General features: G+C 37.4%; 1 protein-coding gene across 1 annotated transcript in view; it reads right to left on the bottom strand.

The window, feature by feature from the left end:
• Nucleotides 1-23,925, bottom strand: part of LOC124160445 (protein takeout-like) — a 59,244-nt gene that overhangs the window by 13,321 nt on the left and 21,998 nt on the right. Inside the window, exons 5-7 of the mRNA XM_046536300.1 lie at nt 23,588-23,740; nt 22,407-22,552; nt 1,064-1,170 (exon numbers count right to left, since the gene is read on the bottom strand). Coding sequence (XP_046392256.1) covers nt 1,064-1,170; nt 22,407-22,552; nt 23,588-23,740 — 406 coding nt within the window. The remainder of the gene's footprint in view (nt 1-1,063; nt 1,171-22,406; nt 22,553-23,587; nt 23,741-23,925) is intronic.

The following is a 23,925-nucleotide window of genomic DNA, read 5'->3' as shown; positions in this document are numbered from 1 at the left end:
TAAATAAAAAATTATTTAAACAAAATGTGAAATAACAATAAAATTATTGCAAATACATAAAAAATAGTTATAAATTCAGAATAAGCGGATCAAAAACAATGAGAATGGACCTTTAGGTCAAATATATACATAACAATAACGGCGTAATTAATTTTGGCCAGCTTTTTTCGATTTGGGACCACTGTGCGGCGCCTCTTTCCTTTTTCCTCCCTCTCCTCTCCCTCCTCGCGTGATCGGGCGTATAAGTCACGGACTTGGTTCCTGGCCCAGGTGTGTTGTATCCTCGAAGGACTCCCTTGAGCCCTCATTCTCTCTGTCTCTCCTAGGACTGAGTGCGCATCCACTCTACTGTACCTATTTCGTGGGGCGGGGGATTGCAGTCGAAACAGAAAATATGATGTGCTCGCGTTCGGGGGCTGAAGGACTCGAGAATCTGCTCCTGCTGTTCGTCGAGGAGCGGTCCGTTTTTTAATGGCGAACGTGTTGATATTGGAAAAGCGAGGGAGAGAAGATTGCAAGCAGGGGTCCCAACCACCTAGGGGGCGCAGACTATCCATCGCACGACCGCCTTATTTAAACTTTGACCAAAAAATATGTAAAAATTTTTTTAAAAACTCTTTTGATTTACCGAAACAATAAATAATAATAATAATAACCTGAAATCGTGAACTATTGCAGCTCAAGGGTTAAGCCCTGTTTTCACGGTACATTAACCCTTACGAGCTAATGTCTGAGCTATATGTATGAACGCGTAAATGAACACGAAAATACACCGCATAACCACCAAAATTTTGTGAATTCATGTACTTAAAATAGAACCTGTTCTAATTTGGTCCATGCAATTTGATATTCCTTTCTGATCCACAATAATCGTTCATATAAATAGACATTAACTCGTGCGTGTTAATGCATCATGTGAACAGGTCTTTTGAGTAAATATAATTCTTCGGAAGGAACGCAATTCAAGACTTCCTAAATCTCAAATTTAAAAATGAGGCTATCAAAATTCTTTAAAAAATTTACAAACGATAAATAACAATTATTCAAAGGGACACCCCCTTACATCCACTGTCCAATGGGCTTCGATTTCGACAATCCGTGTATCCTCACGTTGACGGATTGCATGGAGATTCCCATACCACCGTTCTCCACTCTGATTTTCCTCACATATCAGGGATCCATTGGCGGAACGTTGAACTCTGGGATACCTGTGAGAAGAGGGAATAATTTAATTTTATTAGGGAAGGAATCGTGTTATAGTTATTGACGATTTTTATCCTTGTTCCCTTGCGATAATTTACTTTTTATATTGGTAGCTGGATAAAACAAAAAAATAAATCTGGCTATACACGTAATTGCAGAGAAATATTATTGAATATAATCTGAGGTTTCAGGCGAGATGTAGAGGAAACGGAACATAATGAAGAAGCAAGAGCAATTTCCACAATTTTATATTCATTTTACGACCGGTTTCGCTTGCAGCATCATCGGGTTTAAATAATTATTGACTTTGTACTATTCGTGACTTGGTACATTGAAAGGCTTGAAGGGAAGGAAAAATTATTCTGTATGAATACTGCTGTTTAAATTTCTCGTTTACCTAGACTTAGTTTTCTCTTTGAGGCAGCATTTTATCAGTAACTACCAATTTGTAGTATATATCACGCAATAGCATTTTGATTATCATCAAAGTTATGGAGTAGATATTTAAATATTTCTTCAGGATATAGCTTAGTAGTCATGTACTCTAATATCATTTAAAACTATTTTTTATGCACAGGAAATTTCGGTTTCTGTACTCGGCAATAATTTTGCTGTCAAATAAGCAAGTAACGTAAACCGGGACACATTTTCTGCTTTTTTCAACTCCTTTCTCGTAATTTAAGATACGCTAATGCTTTGAAATCATCATAAACCATTATTCTTGGTCTCTACTTCGAAAACCTGTGAAAAAATGATAACTTAAGTAAAAGTTTATACGCTGAAAAAATTAAAACCATAGTCGACAAAGATTCCATGGAACTGGGACATCTTAATTGAACGAGCCAATAACCAGTGGAAAAATCAATAAAGCAATGGAAAAAAAACAATTTTGAACTTTGAAAAATCTTAAATATGGAGAAAGGTATGCTGAGTTACTCAAATAATTGAAAGTTGGAAGGAATTTTTCAAATTCACGAACTTCAGTATTAAAAGAAAACTTTGACGTTGTCGTCAGAGAAGGAAAAATTGCCACGGGACTCGTTGTAAGGTGGCTCAATTATATCGCCTGTGCGATGAAAACACAGGCGCTTCTCTTGGTTGGTTCGGGAACTTGATAGGGTGCCAAACATAATATTTTTCGAAACTTGGATAAGTTTTCCCACTTGGCAAAGGTTTTCCGGTTTACGGTATTTAAAATTTAATACAATTTAATATCTCAATCAGTCACCATTTTTCAGCCGGCCAATCACAGGGGGCTGCGTGCTCCTTCATACATTCGTCCAAATTGGGGATCCCTTTTCTGCACACCTTTATGTAGTCGGCTGTGAAGTAAATATTGATACGAATTAGAAAAATCAAGTGAGTTAGTAAAGAACTTTCAAATGTTTTCTAATTCTCTATTTGTTGTTCCGTATTTGTTCGAAGAATCGTTGAATTACGCTGGGTCTTCAGTCTTGTCGAGTAAAAGTATTTTTCCAATAAAATCGCGTAACGACAGTTAATATTTCGTTAGCAGCTGAACCCAGGTGGCCTTTTTGCTCAGTATATTAAGTAAGTATAACTACGAATCAGTTTTCTTTTTTAAATCATTGCATCTGCTACTAGAAGAATTTTCAATTGCATCAATTTGTACAAATCGTCGAAATCGTACTTAAGCTTGTTTTATGTTCTCACTCTGAGTGTCATAAATTATCACTTGCCTTTTTATTCAAATTTATATCGATATTAATTCAACCAAAAATTTCCTCCGATTAAAAATAATTCAATCCGTCTAGATATTTATATATATCCATGTGATTTTCGTCTATTATCAAGAATTATTTCATGATATCTAGTAAGGATGTTTATTTGATAATTCGATTTCTGTTTTAAATCATTTTTTTTAATTTCGGCATAAATTTTTTCGAAAGGTAAGACATTCTCATTACTTAACTCTTTGCATGCGCGTTACAAGCTGTCCCGGTAACCCAAGTTCACCCCAACCAGCCAGTTAGCTATCAATTGTTAATGTGCACTTTCGTCTATATTGTGGGTGAAATGCTATGTTTGTGTTAACAGAAACTTAAAATTAACAATTTGGAAATAAATCAGAAAAACAATGTTTATGAAGACAGTGCGGATGCTTCTTCATAGGGACTTTTTTACACGATTTTGAGCATCAGTCAAGCATCGGCCTGGCGTTGTGTTAACCTGCCCCGTGAACGGGCCAAATTTACGCAACAGACTTGGGCCTAAAAACATATTTTTACGGTTAATAACAAAAATTGCTAGCAACTGAATGCGTATAATTTTTATTTCATTAAATGCTTTACAAAACCGCAATGCCCAAAACTTCTTTAGCTAAAACGTAAGAAAATTCATTATAAAAAATCCGCGTCCTCGTGCTCCACCCTGTGTAGATTCAATAAAGAAAATGTCTTTCTGACAAGTAATTTTGATACTCATTTACGTTGTTTAATTGAATTTGTATCCTTATTTTATTATAATAATTTAAATATGATTAAAAATGATACAGCCGTTCTTGATTTATAAATGATGTAACTAAACCGTAAGTTCATTGATTGTTAGGTGGTACGAAGTTCGCCGGGTCAGCTAGTTATTTATATTTTTTTCCTATGTGATATATTTTTACTTGTTTTAACCAGTTATTTTTTCCTTTTTCTTATTGCAAATGCCTGAAAGTGTTTTCTTAAGATGAGGCGATTGGAATGTAATCGTTCCAAGTTCTTTAAATGGAAGTAACCACCATTTATGACTACCTCTGTTTTCACGGCTACCCTGCCATTTCCTCTCTCTTGGAAACTGATAAGCGAGTGTGTTGTGGATATAAAACCTGAGATATTTCGTCATTAGAGTCATTAGCTAAGCGGAGTGAAACTCAAGTTGCCAACGAATTTTCCATGCTTAAAATTACGCAAGTCTTTCCTCGGGTTCAGGCTTTCGGCGGCCGATTGGAAATAAAAACAATTAGAGAGGAAAAAAAACCACACGCCTAGCCACAAGTTCCCACCCCTATCTTCTCCCGTCGCATAGCGCACGCCCCACTTTTCTCTATGAGCTCCCGACCATAAAACCTGCCTCTGACCGCATAGAATTTGCCTACTCAGCACCTGAAATGCATGCATTCAAATCTCTGAGATAAACGGCAGTTAAATATTTCCATGGCGGCGTTGAATTCTCCGCGGAATTTCCAGGACCACTCAAATAAAAAAGAAATAGTAACGATACATTTCCCTTGTATCCTTTACAATCAACCTGTCAATTGAAGTGGTTGATTTCAAGAATGGGTTCCGTAAGCTGGGGTCCTCACTCTAAGAATAGATTTGATATTATAAAAAAATGTTTCAGTCAACATATTGTTAAATTGAATGCTGTTAACATTAGGTGACAGAAATAACTAGAGATTACTACAGTTTTGAAGGTTCTAAAGTATGAAAAAAGTATGGAAGAGTAATGAGATGGGAAAACTTCCTTCTGTGGGTAATTTGACTCATCAGGAAAATAGGCATCCTAAACATGAAATATCATGCGTGGGGCAAAGTAACCCCAGGTTGGGGCATTAGTGGCCCCAATTTAAAAAAAATTACGAGGGAATTTCCGTTTTATTTGTGCGTATGACATTCATATAACACACGGACGTAACCCCAAAAAGTAATATGAAAAATATTATACCTACGCTTGGATTAAAATTGACTGATTTTTACATATATTTTGTACCAATGAGTAGTGAAGTGGGCCAAAGTGACCCACTTTTATGGTATCGTTTAGATTTAGACTTTTATTGGAATATTTTAATTATGTTAATTCGAGTTTTAGTTTTGAAATTTGTATTCACATTTCTCAGTAATTAAGCTAATTACCTTATGTAGTAACTTGAGGTTAATGCGTTATGATTAATATTATCCACTTTCGGTGCAGTACATGTAATGAAATCTCTGTAATAGTTTTATTACCATCGGTAAATCACAAATTCCATAAAGGGATCCTCTCAAACTTTCTGTCCGTGATATTTCATCAAATAGGTAAAGCGGTCAGTTACCTCAACTCCTAAGATATTATCTTGCAGTCCCATGGATCATAATGGAGATTATGTTTCAACTGGGTGATAGAAATGTTGTAGTGAATTGAGTGTTTGCTTTCCACACCGTGGGTCTAGTTTGTATTCCTGGCGATGACAATTTGTTTTATTAACTTCCCGATCTTTGCTCTATCATGTTGTGGAGGGCACTTCAACCACGACTAGTAATGGAAAAATCGGTTTCGATTATCGCGTTTTAAAGCCCAAATATCGAAGAAATCGAGATCGAGCCTTCATCTTTGAGTTAAGATCCTAACTCAATTTTTCAACTTTTGTCTTAAAATTTAGTTTGTTCTCAGCAGCATCATTACCGTCCTATGATAACGTCATCCATCCCATGTGAAAGACTTCTCTATGAAACCGATAAAATTGGAAAGGGTCTCTAGGACAATAGGGTGGTTTCCTATTATTTTTTATTTCCCAAATCGAAAGATTATTACTCCTGGAGTACGTATTTCACGCTTTTAGATTTTTAAATGGCGATATCTATTTTTCGCGATTAAATGAAAAGTGGAAATTTTCAAGCGCGTGAAAACGCGACGCGTAAGTATGAATCTCTCCGCGTGACGTATTTCTGGTTCCCGTTGCCGCCCTGCCAGGTGACCTTGAGAAGAGGCTTAGCGCAGATACGATGCAGGCTGCTAGCGGGTAGCCTAGTACCCTGCTGGCTGGTAGCGCTTGGCTTAAATAAGGATTATTAATAACTTATCAAACGAGGAAAACTTTCCGACCTTAGCCAGTTTTAATAAGTGATTGTTAAGACATGTTTCCCTGAGCTCTGCGCCTCATGCATGCATTGGTAATCTCAGACGATGTATAACTCCTATCTTCTCCTATAGAAACTAGGTCCCTGTGACGTCACGTGGAGTGGCATCGTATGGGCGCCAATCTGGCCGTTTTCAAATGAGGATAAAAATAGACCATTGCCATTCGTCTAACCCGGTATTTCTAAAACAAAATAATTTGTATATTATGAATACACTAATGGTGAGTAACGAATCGCAATCAATTCCTTTCGTTTCCTTTGATGAAGGAAACCACCCTATTACACACTCTTAGCACCAACCTTTTTCGACCCTTACGGGTGTCCTAGCGGGGACTCCGCATTATCTCGGACTCCGAGGGTAGTTGAGCTCCCTCCTTTCCTTAGGGTTTATAACCCTACCAGCTCCGGTTCGCGGTCAATCATGCTTTGTTTATATGAATTAGAATTATGGATAGCTGTTGCTTGCACATAAATGGCAGACTTCGAATTGAATTCCGTGTTTTATTTTGAGAAATTTTAAATTTTGAACGAAGCTCTACCGTCAATATAAACGGAATTAATGCAGCAATAAGATGCAGAATAAGTGTATTTTTATCCAGAAATCGAGGTATTAGTTAGTATCCATCGTAGAATTTCGTTTAAAAATGGTGCGTTTTGGACCAAAACATCATCAGTAAATTTGGTTCCCAATTGCATCAGCTGTCCAGGGTTAAAATTCCATGGCACAGTTTTTCTCCACTATCTGCACTCACGCAAACAGTATACATCACATCCGCTGGCGTGGTTTCAATTCCTGACGTATTTATTGCCCAAAACTGCCGCTATCATCTGAATTCTCAGGAATTATGTGGAAAGACTATTACCATCATTTTTTATATCCCAAATGAAACAATATTTTCATATAAAGTAATATGAGAGGAAGTGAAGACAGAACGCCAGAGGTCAGTGGGGATTGATGATTAATCTTGATCGAGTATGACCGATCGAATCCAAGGCTTTGGACCGTGGCATTTTTTGGCAACCAGCACCGATGTTTTTGTTGCCTTCACCGCGCGCCAATTCTCGGGTTATGGAAAGCGCCATGTACTGCATTCAATATCTATACATTGCAAGTATCTACTAAGGGTTCTTGGAGGTCAGGAAATTAGGGGGATTCAGGGAAAATTCAGGGGGATTGAAATAAGTAAGAGAAAATGGGCCAATTGGAAAGGCCACGGAATCTTTTCCTTGGAGTCAGGAGTAATTTGTGTCATGAGCACACTCGCTGTCAGCTAGCTTGGGGTTTGTGTCTTTGACACGGAATTATGCGACGAATTAGCACGTTTGCGAATACGTATGAATGCAACATAAAAAAATTTTAAACGCTGTATAAGGAAATTTTGGAAACATAATATATGTGATTACGTCATATTGTTAATACTTTATCGCCAAATATTCTTTTTATTTACTTGCCTCTGAAAATTGTGGAAGAAAAATTCCCCTGCTTCACGCTCAGCTTCGCCATGTTTCTCCCAAAGAAAATTTGTCCACAGAATATTTGTCTACTTCGAATGACCCGTAAGATGTGTGCGTATATTTTGGGATAACTTAAATCACAAGAAGTTGATCGTGATTAGCAGTTCCGAGAAAAATTAGTAAAGAAGTTATCTTAACATAAAGGGAAAAAGTTAGTGAGGATGAAAATTTTGGGAGAGAAGAAGAAAATATACGGAATTTTCAAGGACTTGGGAATCTTGCCAAAGCCCTGTTAACCCTCTGATTTAGAGTGGCACTGGCGAGAAATGCCAAAGGTATTTGAATTATTTAAATTAAATGAAAAAAATTCGAGGTAAAATATTTCTTGTGTCTGTTTTTGGTGCATCAAATTGCTGATTTAAAAAGTTTACTCTTATTGATCTGATTTTTTATTCAAGAGTTTAGTTTGTGCCTTATCATTAATTTGCACAGCGAACTACCTCAAATCCTATATTTCGGTTCGTGGCACTTTTTGGTTGAGGAACAAAAGCCGATATATCGGGCCGCGACATTATGGGGAATCCAGTAATGACTTGAGACGTTTAGGGGGAGGCGGGGGTAGAGGGTCAAACCGAATCTCAACCAATCTCACGCGGGGGAGAGGGGAGGTCCTGGAAAGTATCACGTAATTTTTTTTTGTGAAAGAAATAGTGAAGAAGGAAGAAAATTGCGGTCGTATTAATCTTAAATACTAGTCTTAACTAGTATTAAATTAAAACAGCGAAACAAATTGTTTTTTTAATGAAACCAACGCAATGAAGCATAGATTAAAGTATTTACCAAGGAAATAAACATGTTGAACAATTTCATGCTAGATAAATAATAATTATAATAATAAACGTTTACTATCGTGGACCTTTACAGCCCTTTATACTTTACAGAAACATACATGCAACTTGTTTATTAGAAAACTATAGGAAATAATGATTCATTCCTAAGAACTTTAATGGCCCCATTAAATCAAATTAAAAGATAACTAATATATTCCACATATTTTTTTCTATGGAAGCGAGGCTTGGACGTTGACAGCAGCAGAGAAGTCAAGAGTGGAAGCATTCGAAATGTGGTGCTACCGAAGAATGATGAAGATAAAATGGATTGACCGTGTGAGTAACCAGAAAGTGCTAAGAAGAGTGGGGGAAAAGAGAAGCCTCTTAAAAACATTAAGCAGAAGAAGGGACAACTTAGTTGGCCACATTTTGAGGCACGATGGTCTGATGAAGACAATCGTTGAAGGACAAGTGGAAGGGAAAAAGGGCAAGGGACGGCCCCGAATGAGTTATATAGAACAGGTTATAAAGGATGTAAAAGAGAATAAATATGTAGCTATGAAAGGATTAGCGGATAGGAGAGAGAAATGGAGAGCTGCGTCAAACCAATCTTAGGATTGTTGACTAATGATGATGATGATTGCAATTACAACTTCCGCTCAGTAAATAACTAGACATGAGACAAGAAATAGTGTTTATCTGGAGGAGAATAGAATTTGGCAAAAATAAAATGGGGATAGTTCGCAAAATGTAAATGAAGTCATAGAACTGTGATACATGGTAGCATACACTAATAACCCATGACTGTTTATTATTTTCAGGAATTACAGGTTTACATTTATACTGAAGGAATAAACAGATGGTACATAAAATAATGGCACAGGATGAAACAAAAAATAAATTTAGGATAGATATGTCCTGCTCATTAACTATGCTTGGGAAGACTTTTCATTTTTCATAAATTTTTAGTTGAATAATTTAACATGGGAAAGAGTCGCAGATTGACATAATTATTGAGATTAGAGGGGAGGGGGTCGAACGAAATCTCACTGAGGGGGGAGGGATAGGTTCAAATTCGCCAAAATCACCTCACGTAAAAAATGAAATAAATAAGAGAAATGATAAGTATTGCCAAAAACATACACTGTTGTAATAAAAAATCAGACACGGTCAGGTAGTTAAAAAATTTTGTCTTCTCTTTTAAATCAATTTACACTGGAATTCTCTTTAGTTTTATTTTTGTAAAATAATTGTAACAACCTTATAATGGACTAAGAGGATTGATACTCACGCAGCTTTAGTCCAAGGGCTGCAGATACGAGGATTGAACACACAATCGCCGCCGCCGTGACCAGTTCGTCTGCGCGACAACGTGATCCCATGGTGTCGAGAGATTCAACAGTAGTTCGGGGGGACAGGGGGTTCTTTCCTTTGCGGGGGTTGGAGTTTCCGTGGAGATGTCGACGGGCGCCTTCGGTGGTCTTGTAAGAGTGGCGTGCGCGGAGGCACTTACGGCCAACCGCCATCCGTTGCCGTGGACACCTTTCCCTCTTCGCGCTCTCGGGGGATGGTGCAATATTCTTCCCCCGCGGTGGTGCACTCGGAGAACCAAATGCATTGCGACAAGCGAATAATCCCAACTCGAAATGGGATACCCGACGCCGCTCTGAGTTGAGTTTGCGATGCGGGAATAGGGTCATTACTCGAGACGACCAGTTCTCCTGCCTAGGAGAAATGATGTTATCTGCCCCTCTACACGCGTGGAGGGTAGCGTTCATGCTATTTATTACACCGAAAAAAACGCTCTTTCAGCCAATTGAGATAGTTGGCACGACGAAATTTCATTTCCATTAATTTTCGGATTCTTTTAGAAATGCAGTTTATGATTAAAAATGCCAATGTACCAAAATATTTCTTGAAATCATTTATGAAAAATGAAATAAATCATCTTGATCATGAATAATTTCCCTGTCAAAAATACATAATTCTGCCTGATAATTTTGATGGCAAATTAGTAAAATCGCATGAATTTAGCATACCTATGATTTAATTAGAGCTGTTGTGGTGCTTAATTAGTCACGTTTTTCTTGAGCGACCTCTAAATGTTAAATATTAGAGCCAATTTTTTTTCATCTTCACTGGTCAATAATCCTAAGATTGGTTTGACGCAGCTTTCCACTCAATTCTAATATCAGCTAATATTTTCGCGCAAATGCATTTCTTCTCATTCACATCCTTCTTTCCCTATTACGCATATTTTGTTCGAGGTCTTCCTTTTCCGTTCTTGCCTTCCACTTGTCCCTCGACGATTGTCTTTATAAGGCCATCATGTCTCAAGATATGGCCTATAAGGTTGTTTCGTCTTCTTATTAACATTTTCAAGAGGCTTCTCTTCCCTCCTAACCTTCTTAGGAATTCCTCAATACTTACTCAGTCGATGCATTTGATCATCATTGTTGTTCTGTAGCGCCACATTTCGAAGGCCTCCACCTTTGCTTCCTTCGCGGCTGTCATAATCCAAACCTCATTTCCCCAGAAAATCCTGCTCCAAACGTAAGCTGTGATCAATTGTTCCCTTGCTATTAAAAGGAAACTTCCTCTTTATCACGCAGGAAACGGGTGAATTTACGTCTACGCTTACATTTTCTGCTGTAAGTATATATTTATTTTGGTGAAATGCTCTATTAGCCGGGGATATTCTGGTGTAGCATCTCATAAAATAAATAGGGAAAAAATAGAATAACTATTAAGAATGGGGTAGGAAGAATTCTAAGGTTTTTCCCCCGGGCCCATGGATTGATTGTTACCGAAATTCCGAAGGCGTACTCTGTCATAGTTTCACGATAATTTGGTAAAATATTCATTTTATTATTTTATCCTATTGGCTATTAATATATTATCTCGTTCAACTTTAAAACATAAGGTTAGTTTGTATAGATGAGGCGAGAGCTCAACGCAGTCTAAGCCGCGGGCATTTGAAATTTTAGGAATCGAGTTCCTTTCCTAGGGTCACCTAACACTGCCAGGATTGTATTTGAGGGGTTTTAAAGGGTTATGTTTGCGAAGCATCTCCATTCTTAGCTAAATACTCGAGTCACTATCTACCACGTTCCCTTTTATATTAGTATGAAACCAGTTCTTGAGATTTACAATTATGTGTGCTGATGTGTGCACGTTAAAACCTTCCATTATTTGCTACGGGCGTAATATTACCATATCTGGCTTTTGAAAAATGGTAGTTTTCCATTTTTTAACAGAGTGGTAATAACCTCTAAATAAACAAATAAAAAACAAACGCAAAATTGAAAATGATGCCTAAAACTTTTGTATCGAATCAAAGGTTGGTTGTTCAGAAATAACACAGACGTAATGAAGTTGGCCGGCATATAGGCCTTTACCGGGGTATGGGCCTATATGCTGGCCAAAGCTAAAGATTTTGCGAACATTTAGGGGGAATGTAGAAGAAGGAACCTGTGGAGAATTTATCGCTGCTACTAAGCCCGTTTTGACAATAAACAATGATAATTATAGCGTTAAATGTTATTTTTACGAAATTTAAAATTTATCTAAAGAATTTTATGGTTTTACGACGGCCGAGAATGATCAAGAAATATTGAGCGTATGCAACCCGCGTGTCAGTCAAAATGTCTTCCTGTGGTTGGACTCGCTCAATCTCGGTGCGATATCCTGGAAACCATAGCGCAGAAATTAAATATACTTGAGGTGATACACTGAAAATGTGTAAGGAGGCGTTGTAGTAAACAGAAAAGCGATAGAATAATTTGAGAGAGACATGATCTTCAGTAATGTCCGAAAAACACCCAAAAATACCACAATTTCAAAACTTTGAGTGCAATGCGGCACGTTTTCCCGGTATCCGATTGCAAAAATAGTTTGACGAAATATTTTCGCACCAAATGGAAAAACTGGGGGCGTCCCAAAGGAAATTCGAAGACTTTAAAAATAAGGATAACCCTAATGTTTCATACTATTGAACAAATTTAATGAAAACCCGTTGTGGAATGGCCATTGTCGTCGATTAGTAGGGAAGTTGGAGTGACCATTTTGGCGGGAAGCAATTTTTATATCTTCCACGAGATATGGTTTATATATTATCAAGCTTATTATTAGCCTATCGTTATAAATTCACTCGTATAACTGTGTTAAATTTTTTTTTCGCCGCCAAGAGATGTAAGAATTTATTATAAATATCAAGATTGGAATTATTATACATGCGAGTTATTAAAATCGAACAGGTGAAGGTAAAAATCGAGTTGCTTTCAAGGAATGAGAAGCTAACAGCGAAGGGGAGTCACCAAGTGAAAGTATGTCACAAGTAAATTCTTTTGGATGAGGAGAGTAATGTTCACATGCAAATTATCTAGAAATTAGGAAAAATGACCAATTTCTATATTTCTGTTCGTATGATGCCTTTTCGATTCTGAACACATTGTAGGTATGCGTTTATCCAATTTCTTTCTTGTTTCTATTTGACGTATTCTTCTGATGCTTTTTGTAGTCGAATGGGTTATCCATATTTAGTTGGAACTCAAATCAACAGAATTCATAGCTTATAGCTCAAACTTCTTCGCACTATAGTGGCTTTTGTGGTTAGAGTAGCGAATTTGATGAAATTAGGGAAGATGTTTTGTGTGCAAAAATGCCGTGAAGAAATATTAATTCTCTGCCGCGCCCATTTCTAAAAATGGCTAACCATGCTCCAAAAGCAAAAAGTCGTTTTCCCTCCGATATGTGCCGCCATAAAATAATTTCCCGCCATGAACGACAACCTTAAAAGTGGAGAAGCAATGTAATGCTACCCAAAATGTGGATGATAGGGTAGTTTCCTTCATCAAAGAAAACGAAAGGCATTGATTGCGATTCGTTACCCACCATTAGTGCATTCATAATATACAAATTACACTGGACGGCAAAAAATAATTTTTCTCGAGCCCCGATACCATTCCTACTGATTCTTATGTAAAATGACCTCCTGAATCTTAATATGACATCCATTTCCCTCCATCACCAACCAATTTTGGGGGGAAGCCCCCCTCTAATTTTCGTCACTTTTGCAATAATTTGGAGGAGTGAAAAGGATTATATTAACATTTATATTTCTTATTGGGTTTTTGAGAGGTGAAAGGTTCTAAAATATGATAATTAATGGTAAGGATGTAGATTTGGGGGGATTAGTTTCCGTTACTGATAAAAAATACACATGAAAAATTATCAATCTTTTCTTTTTTCGCTATTTTTTCTCTTATTTTCTTCATATTTCAGCTCCCATTTCATCTTTCCCGACCCGAAATATCCCAGAATAATGTAAAAATATATCAACAGCTTATATAGGCAATAATAAAAATATTTAAGAACACGGCATAGAAAAAATAATGAAAATGTGTGCCAATGGTTCAGAAAGTACGCTACCACGCTGGCACTCTCAATACCACCCACACAACAAGAAAGAGAAAAATAACTATTGTGCAGACCATAGGCGGATCCAGGGGGGGGGCACGGGGGCACGTGCCCCCCCCAGACCCTTAAAAGTATGCTAGATTTTTAATACGGTCCCATTATCATTTCGTTCGTTTTGTATGACGAAGTATCCTTGTGCCCCCCCCTGAACAAAATCCTGGATACGGGCTTGCTTGTGCCCCTCCCAGAAAGAAATCCTGGATCCGCCCCTGGTGCAGACGATGAATAACATAAGTAATTTGGTATTTGATTACCCTTTATACACTGAGGTCGAAGTTTCACATACAAAAACCAGCAGCAGGCCTATTATGCACACTAAATTGCCCGCATTCAACTTATCTGAAAATCTCCTCTCAAAGTTGGTGTTATCTCATGGAACCGTCCCCAATGCTAATCTGAAACTGCTCCAAAATATTCTATGAAAAGGTCTAGGTGTGAATGAAAGAAATGCATTTTAGTGATATGTTACACCTAATGGCCTAATACGCTGACAGAAATTCCTCGACATGGGCGACATAATCATCACTTCTTTGTCACCCAAAAGGTTCTAACACACGTTTCAGAATCCAAGCCAAGCTCGATTTTCTTTATGATTCAGGTGTTTCATAGACGTTGAATCTTGGAAAAGTTTCCTAATTTGGGGGTTCACGAATTTCTTCCTTTGTTCTATACTCACTAAAACGAGGAATTTAAGTTGAAAATTGAAATTCAGCTGCTGTTTTGTCGATTGCTTTCACAAAGTATTTCATCCGTCGTAGTTTGATGTGCAATTGTGGCAAGTGAATATCGGAACCAGGGAAACATTTGAGAAATTTTTATGACCATGAGTGAAGCTTTCGCATAGAGACCAGTTACGAAAGATGTAATATTTTTCTCGGGCGCAGCTGCTGTATTCACAAAGGAAGCAGCAGTATTTCGTGAAGTCTGATTGCAGTCCCGTGAGTAGAGCGACAACGTTCAGATCAGCGAAATTATAATCACGATAATAAATATTTTCAAGGATTCGGCTGATATCTCCGTACGTATCCTTCATATCGGTAGAGTATATAGATAGGACAGAAGGAAACTCATTCCCATTGGCCAAAAGAGTTGACTCTGGGATCGCTAGAGGTATACCGAGGGAAGATGACGACAACTTCAATATGCATAATTGCTTTGAGAGGCTGCTACTTTGTGGAACTCCATGATTAAGGAGAAAGAATACTTTTTAACTCCAATGACAATATAAAAACCTCAATCTTATATTTTTCAAGGAATTAGAAAGCATTAATTTTCCTTTTTTAGCTGCGAAAGCAAGAGAATTGCCATCCAAGCCGGAGCGGGAGAGGCATTGCAAGGGCCAGCGTAGTAAAGTGAATCTTCCGAGCTATTGCGAAGTATTTTAATTATTGTTGCTATTCTATGCAAAAAAATATTTTTATTGTTACTGCTGTTTCTTTTTGTCGTATATTTTTATCATTCGGGGGGGGGGCTGATGTGAAATGGAAGCTGAAAGTTTTTAAAAATACGTGAAAATTCGGGAAAAAATGATCATGTTTAATGAGTTTTTACACAATTTGCGGGGACAAACTCCCCCCAAAACTACCTCTTTACTATAAATATTATTTTTTTAGAATTTTGCACCCCTCAAAACCCGAGAAAAATTTTGGATGATAAAAATCCTTTTAATTTCTCAAAATGACCGAAAAGTCATAAAAAATGGAGGGGGGAAGCTCCCCCGAAAATGGTGGGTGATGGGGAAAAACGGAGTTCATATTCGGATTTAGGAGGTCATTTTACATGAGAATGAGCAGGAATGGTGTCAGGGCTGATTTTCATGCCGTCCAGTGTTATTTGGTTTGAGAAATCCCAGTTTAGGCGAATTTTAATGGTCAATTTTAACCTATTTGAAAAAGGATTGGTACCCATGCGATGCCACTCCACGTGACGTCACTTAGGAACCTAGATTCTATACGAGTAGATAGGAATTTTACATCGTCTGAGATTAACAATGCATGCATGAAGTACAGATCTCAGCGAAACATCTCTTAATAATCACCTATTAAAATTGCCTAAGATAGGAAAGTTTCCTTCGTTTGGTTGGGTATTAATAATTCTTATTTAAGCCAAGCGCTACCTGCTAGCAGTGTACTCTACGCTACCGCCATACTCGGCAGCAAGCAGCCTGCATCCCAGCGGCGTTCATAGCCTCGCACCCATGTGGCCTCACACAGCAAAATCCAGACGTCACACGGGCTTTTCCCAGCATTCATACTTATCCGTCGCGTTTTCGCGCGCTTAAGAATTCTCACTTTTCATTTAATAGCGAAAAATAGATTTCGTCATTTAAAAATCTAAAAGCGTAAAATACGTACTCCATGAGTAATAATCTTTCGATATAGGCAATAAAAAATAATAGGAAACCACCCTATTCACTCATCGTATTTTTTTATTCACAATTTTTTTGAGCTATTTAGGCCAATCGTTGAACAATTTTTACGCACCTTACATGGTTTCGCAGTACTCTGTTACTTATAACCCAAAAGCCAATCTGCTGAACTTTTATATTTGGCGTGATATTCTAGGTATACCAAAGATTATAATAGTTTTTTAAATTCTTAAGGACATTAGTAGTCAGTAAAGCCAGTTTTCTTATGCATTATCTGGTGGAACACTCACGTATTAGCAAGTCAAAAGTTTTTTGAAGTCACAATTTCTAAAAAATATTTTTACCAAATTTCAGACTATTTCAAAAAATCCTCAAATAACACTTCACGATCGGTTTCAGTACAGTTTTGTATTTTCTCTCAAAAAACCGTTTGTGGTGTGAAATTAGATTTTTTTAGAAAGTTCCGGTAGCTTTTAATTTGAACGTGTGCATTTAGTAATTTATCTAATATATATTTATGTAATGATCCGTATAAGAATGCACATTTACAAATGCAATGATAAGATATTGTAGCTCGCCAGGCCTATTTTTTCTGGCGTCAGTGGATGGAATGAAATTGGTAGAGCGTATTGCGAACCTTCAGGACATTCACATGTATTTCGTTTCTAGCTACATTCTCCTCAATTTAAAGGTACCAATATTTATTGATGTTACTGATTTTTCTAATACTGAAAGAGCGTTTTTCAGATAATACTGCTGACTACCATGCAGCCCAAAAAGTACCATGCCCATCACATATACTGAAATTTCAAAGTTTAATTCCAACATTAGATAAAGATATGCGTTTGGTATTTAGTTACTATTATGATTCTGATAAATAATCGAGGGATACGTAGGAAATATGATTCAGTATTTTTGGACGGTTTGTTGAAGTGAATTGCTGTGGTTGTATTGATTATTTATTACCTCCTTAATCCATATGCTATGTTATTCGTAAAATATTTTCCAGTAATTTCTAAAACTAAAAATGTTGTTCATTAAATGCAAGGTCATGTAGAAAGCCTCTTATTTACCATTAAATTTAGCTACAACATGGAACAAAATTCCTATGGATCGAATAATTTACTCTTTATAGTAATAAATAAATTAATCACCTTACTATTTGTTCTGTGATTAGCAAATATATGCTCACCATGAAGTAAAATTATGTTAGCCGCGTGGGAATTATGTTACGGTGACATGTTTCTTGGCAAATCGGAAAATCTAAAAAAAACTGAATTTACCACGCTCTCTTCACCATATTGGCTTCAATTTATGCCATCTATGAAAGCACAACATTTTCAATAAGATTTAAGTATTTGGTGCTACCGAAGATGAATGAAGTTAAAATGAATCGACCGAGTGAGGAAGTGTACCGAATAAGAAGACCGAATAAGGAAGTGCTGTGAATAGTGGGAGAAAAGAGAAGTCTTCCGAAAACCATGAGGAGAAGACGGTATAGCTTAATTGGGCACTAATGAGACATGATGGCCTGATGAAGGCAATCGTAGAAGGACAGGTGGAAGGGAAGAATGGCAAGGGACGGCCCCGAATGAATTACAGAGGACAAAGGGTTATAAAGGATGTGAAAGAGGAGAAATGCGTCGCTATGAAAACGGTATCGGTTAGAAGAGAGAAATGAAGAGCTGCGTCAAATCAATCTGAGGATTAATGCGATGGTGGTTGGCGTAACATGGTGAAACTCCTTCATGATGCACAAAGGTTAAGAAAACACTTAGCTGTTTCACAAAATAAAATATATTGCGACCGGTTTCGATACAGCGTATCATCATCTGGCCAGCTAAGTGTTTTCTTAACCTTTGTGCATCAATCTGAGGATTGTTGATTTATGGTGATGCAAGGAAAGGTTATGTTTTAAGATGTTCAGATGCAATCTCTTCGCGTGCCTTACCAGCATCAACTGTGAAGGGGCTCGTGACAGCGCGTTCGAAACTCCAGGGTGCACTGGGCCGCTGTCGTCACCCGTAGGCGTAAATTGAGCCTAGGGCGCTTTGTTTACATTGATGTCAACGCTTTGCATTGGTGAACGCTAGCACTGGAGATGGGTTCTTTCGCAATTCTCACTCCATAGTCTAATGCAGATGAGGTTAGCTGAAGTCTCTCTTTGCGCTCATTCAAGGATTGCACACCTAGCAAGAAACAGTCATTTCTGTGAATGCGAGAGAGAATGTCAAGTGCGCAATTATACGCAATCACCATGTATGTAAGAACGACCACATCATTGAAGAAACTACATTTTTCTCGTAAATGTAAAGAAACCTTTGTTGTTCTCCGCCAGTTTATTTTCAGCTGCAACTAGTTTCAACGCCGCCGGTGTTGTATTTATTTTTACTTTCTTCAACTGTATACTATTTACACGATCTACTACTGCTTACCTGTATATGTAGTCATCTATTCAGAAGCCTCAACAATAATCTGAAGATGAAGTGTTTTTTGGGAGTATGAACAAGAAGAATGCACGCAAAAATAATAATGTATACCAATCGTTGAGTCACTGAGTGAGTGACGACTTGGGTATGAATCCGTATCAATCTCTTTTGAATTATATTCATCAATGTGATGCATTTTGCGTTATTTCGAAATTATTGAAACATATTTTTATGAACACGATAGTACGAAGAAGAATTGGGGAGAGACAAAAACAGCAAAATTTAAATAGTAAATTAAGTAATTAAATGATTGACTTCCTTTTACGCCACTCCGGGTGGATGATAACCTTAATGGAAGGAGCTATAGAGGGCCATGATGGAAGAGGTAGACCAAGAAAAGAATACCTGTCTTAGAAGGAAGGAAGTATAATTGCGTAAAGATGCCGGCTATGGATAGAAGAATCACGAATACCTAACGATTTAGGGGAAAAGGAAGAACATCCCTTTCGTGGTGAATTTTCCTACCTATTTTGTTTTATCAACTGGGGCATTTTTTGTTTCCATAAACTTTGTCACAATCAAGTTATGCCCTATTTATTCACTTATTTCTGTGTCCACTCAAGCCCAAGATGGTTTTCGGCCTCTTCGGTAATCTGCCACCACTCACTTCAATCCTCTGGAGCCTCCATCCATGCTCCCAGTTTTCTCACGTACTTACCCACGTGGACTTCGCAGCGCGGTCTATTATGGTCCGCATTCCACATTCATATTACCAGAACTCACTTGAGCCCCTATGATTGATCAAACTATATTCCAATTTAGTCCCGACTCGAATGAAATCGCCAAGTTCCAAGAGTTCACCGTCGACTTACGTATTTCAATTGAAAGGGTAGGATTCCTAGGAGAACGAGTGATTTTTTTCTATTCAGAATTTAGTTCAGAAATTAAGTAAGGAATACAAACGATATCAATTTGATTTTTAGCAATGCATCTGGTTTTTCACTCGATGTCAGCAACACACAGAAACTCACTCGTACCCCTTGACTACCAAGTTTTTCTATATATTTCTGTCAGAATTAATTTTACCTCACTCTGTTTAGAAAAACATCACTTTAAACCCCTTGGCTTCTCACCCCCTCACACGAAATGTCTCTCGTAAAATGTTTCCAAGTGTAATGCTATACTGCACTAATGCATAATTTTTTATGATGAGGAGACCGTGAGTGACAAGAGGTTAGGTTAATGTATGATTTTGTAAATTTTACCACTGAAAGTTGCCACAGTTACTCTTGTGTAATCGATTTGACTGTGGACTCAACAAAGAGTCAGGTTCTGGAATAGGCCATATGTCTTCCCACAGGTCTTCTGCCATCCGGCATATCTTCAGTGTTGGTAAAAGCACTGAGAAAAAGTAATCGTTCTCAATTACAGTTCATTCGTCAAAATAGTAATCAATTACGAGCAGAAATTAGTTATTATAAAAAGCATTCAGTACCAGTTATAATTACTTTTGGTAAGATTGTCCAGTCTTAGAAACCACCTGGCAACTGTCGAATATTGGAGTAAAAATTTGGAATAAGTCTTTGAAATTGCAAAAGTTGCAATTCTATCTACGATGCGTAGAATTATAACTGCTGTAACAATAAAAGGGGTGTCATACCTTATACCTTTCATAAGTAGGCTACTATATAAAGGTGGCTGAAACTAAAAAAGCAAATTATGGTCCTCAGGGATTCGAAGTTATCTGAACGCCTAGAGGTGAATCATGAAATCAGGAAAGCAGTCGTCGATTACGAGGAAGTAACGATTAAAACGGAAGTAACGATTCCATTTTCACCGTAAGGAGTAAATTGCAAGTAAAAATTACATTTCGCAAAGAGTAATCGTTACAAGTACAAATTACCGCTAAATTAATCCCTACAAGTATTCCGATTACTTTTTCTCCATTTCTTACCAACACTGCTTATCTTATTACATATATCTTGTTATCTATACCCTCATTTGGAATCATATAAATCTATATTTAAAAAAAACTAATAGAATCAGTGATGCAGAAATAACTTTACTCATGAATAAGGAAAAAAATGTGTACACGTTGCAGAAAATAGTATTCAGTAACATGAGAGTTTAAGGCAGTTATGGTTGTTTTCCTTTTCTTGAATAGATACTGCAAAAGTTTGAATAGGAGGGGAAAAATTCTAGAAGTAAGAAATTCTATAATCCCAACATATTCCCATTTAGTTCTTTTAGTAAGAGTGAACAACAAAAGCAGGCAGCTTCTTAATTAAACAGTCTTCTAGTAGTTATAAATATACACATTCGCAACTAATACTTATTGGATAGGATAACTGCTCTCTTTCTTGTCAAACCATGAAGATTTTTGAAAAATAGGGTTCCAAGTAGAGGGATTTAATCTAATTTTTAACACTTTTCATAATTTAAAAAACTTCATTTTTTTTAGAAATAATTTGTGAATTCATGATCTTTCAATAGTTTTTTTCCCTTTATGAAGGGAAATAATTGTGCTTTCATATATTTCGGGGGAGGGGGGGTCCAGACTCCCCGGACTGGCCCTGGCTACGCCCATTGTTGTGGATGCTAAAAATAGGACATTTATGTAACGTTGTCAAGATATCCATCGTGTATCTAATTGCAACATGCTTTGGATGCATCAACATTTACATATACGATGGATATGGTATGCTGCTTTGGAAGAAATGACACGTCCAGGCGCCATTTTCACAGTTCCTGCATGGGAATTGCCAGAGAAAGGGCAAACGTGATTATGTGATTCAGGCATCATTCGCCAAAGAATAGCTGCATTACGAACACTGCATGAGATTCGTACCGCATGTCAAGCATTTCATTCGCTGCATTATAATTCCATGCCGACAGAAGGCGTTATGTACGAGGGCTGTTTTTTTTAATTTTCAACCTCTGATGGGTCATAAACAGAAGACGAAGGCATTGATGAAATTATTTCACTGCTAAATATTATACCGCGTCTGTGGTGTCCTTTCGACATAATCGCTTCGGCGATTGAGGAATTGGTCGTGGCTGTGGGCAAGCTTTATTATACTTCTTGGTAGGATGTTGCCGTCAATGACTTCCAATGAATTATGCCTTTGTCCTGAAGCTTATCGCCCGTTTGAAAACGCTTCCCTCCAAGCCACACCTTCATTTCAGCGTAAATATGCAAGTCCCACGGCACAAAGCCGGTATTACACGGCGGGTAATCAAAAATGTCCCATTGAAATTGTTTAAGGAGCAGTTAGGATGCATCTGCGCTGAAATGACGGGGGTTGTTATGGATCAGAACATTTCCAGAAGTCAGCATGTCTCTTCTTTTGTTTTGAATGTAAATTTACGCAAGATTTATTGCTCTAAACACAGTGAATTAAAAAAAAAATCTCTTTTATCGGGATCAAGGTTAAGACATGTCAATGTTAAAGCCATTCGGTGAGTTTTCTGACTGTCTCTCCGCAGTGCACACTTGGTGGGAGAATCAATTGAGGCAGTGTAGTTAATGAGATCGCCACTAGCCTTAAACTAACAACTTACGGTAAGAAATGACTTGGGGGTGTGGGACGGAAGACTGGTAGTTGCCTACCTGCGCCGCACCCGCCTGTCGCTTGCATGGTGTTTTTGCTGAGCGATCGGAGGTTGAAAAAATGACAGCCCTCGCATATGACGCAGAGCACATTTCGAGGATTTATAGACGTTTTTACTGTTGCAGTCTTTCAGAATTCAAAGGAACTATAAAGGAGTTCAGTTCTTTGCTTCTCTGCCGCTATTTCTATGTCCAGAAGTTCTTCACGGGAACTTTGCTCGTTATTGCTCTGGTGACCACTGTCATGGCGCCGACGACGGATTCCGCTACCTCCGGTCCCCAGCTCTTATCCACTTCTCTCCAGTTTTCGTTCAAAAATCTGTTCATTTCGTCTCCTGCAAATGAAAAGTATGAATTTACAAGCATAAATATTTATTAGTTATATATTTTTTCTCTATGATCCACTTCCACTTCAATTTGTTTTCTAAATATCGTGCTCTTATCCTCTATTTGTTTTTCTCTGTGCTTCTTTTCAAACGGAATTGTCGGTAATGAAATGATATTTTTTCAGTTTTTCAATCAACGTAGAACAGTGAAATAAAAAAGTGGTTTTTATTATTATTTCATGTTGTAAATTATCTAGTTAAAAATATCGAGTACACAGTTATCGCTACTCGTATAAAATCGTTTCATTACTTCCAATGCATCCCATTTCATGAAATATGAAACCTTTATGCACATTATGGATGATTTAACGTTGTTGAACATTCAAAATATTAATATCGCTCCTATAAATAGTGCTAAAATTATTTAAATCGATGACGAGCTACAATCGTCATTGCGCGAGATTTGGCATCGGGAATTCATGACGAGCTAGACTCCTCAGCGCTAGAGGTTGATTATTTTTTAAAATTTACATTTACCTTTCCAAAGGAGAATGTTAACGTTAAATATCCTTTTTAAGGAAGTTAATCACCCGTGCCAGGGGGAAGAATGGTCAATGGCTGGTGTGCGGGGGAGAGGAATGAAGAGAATAGCATTTATGTACAGAATGAAAGAGGGTAGACCGTAGGTATTCTTATTTGAAGATATGAGTTCAAGATGGGAATGGAGACGGCCGAAGTGATTCTCAAATGCACCATGGTTATTCATCTAAACTAATGGTTTTTCAAACATTTTAGCAAGCATATTCATTGTATATAATATATATTCATATAACCAACTTATGAAATTTCAATAGGAACTATTGACTAATTACTCAAAAAGCGGTCGGTTTGGTGGTGTTTGAGGATATAGTGCGTACACGAAATTTTGGCTTGACATTTATGATAAATGGCTAGTAACTAATTCATAAAATATTTTATGGGTTCAGTATAACTTTATTTCGTTCATCATGGGAAATGGTCGTGAAAATGTCATAATACACTTACCTAGGAGCTTGTTTCCGTTGAATAGGTTTTCCATTTGAAAACTCACTTTTTTGACGCTGTACTCAACTTTGTTTGAAGAAGGAGAGTAGTATAATTCGCCGTCCGACCTCTTCACAGTATCACAGCTAAATTCATATTGTACGTCCATGCCAACTGTAATGCAAATATGGCAGTTAGTTTTCTGGGACTTTCGAGATCGAGTCACACACTTCAGCATGTGATGTGAAGATCAATTTTCTGCTTTCAATAAAATCGATTAATCAAATTATAAATCACAAAGATAGCTTCAGTTTTTAAGAGTTAATCGTCACTCGAGAAATGAACAAGCGTGGAATTTA

Source organism: Ischnura elegans, chromosome 6 (genome assembly GCF_921293095.1).
Source record: "Ischnura elegans chromosome 6, ioIscEleg1.1, whole genome shotgun sequence".
NCBI lineage: Eukaryota > Metazoa > Arthropoda > Insecta > Odonata > Coenagrionidae > Ischnura > Ischnura elegans.
This window is presented reverse-complemented; position numbering and strand designations above follow the sequence as displayed.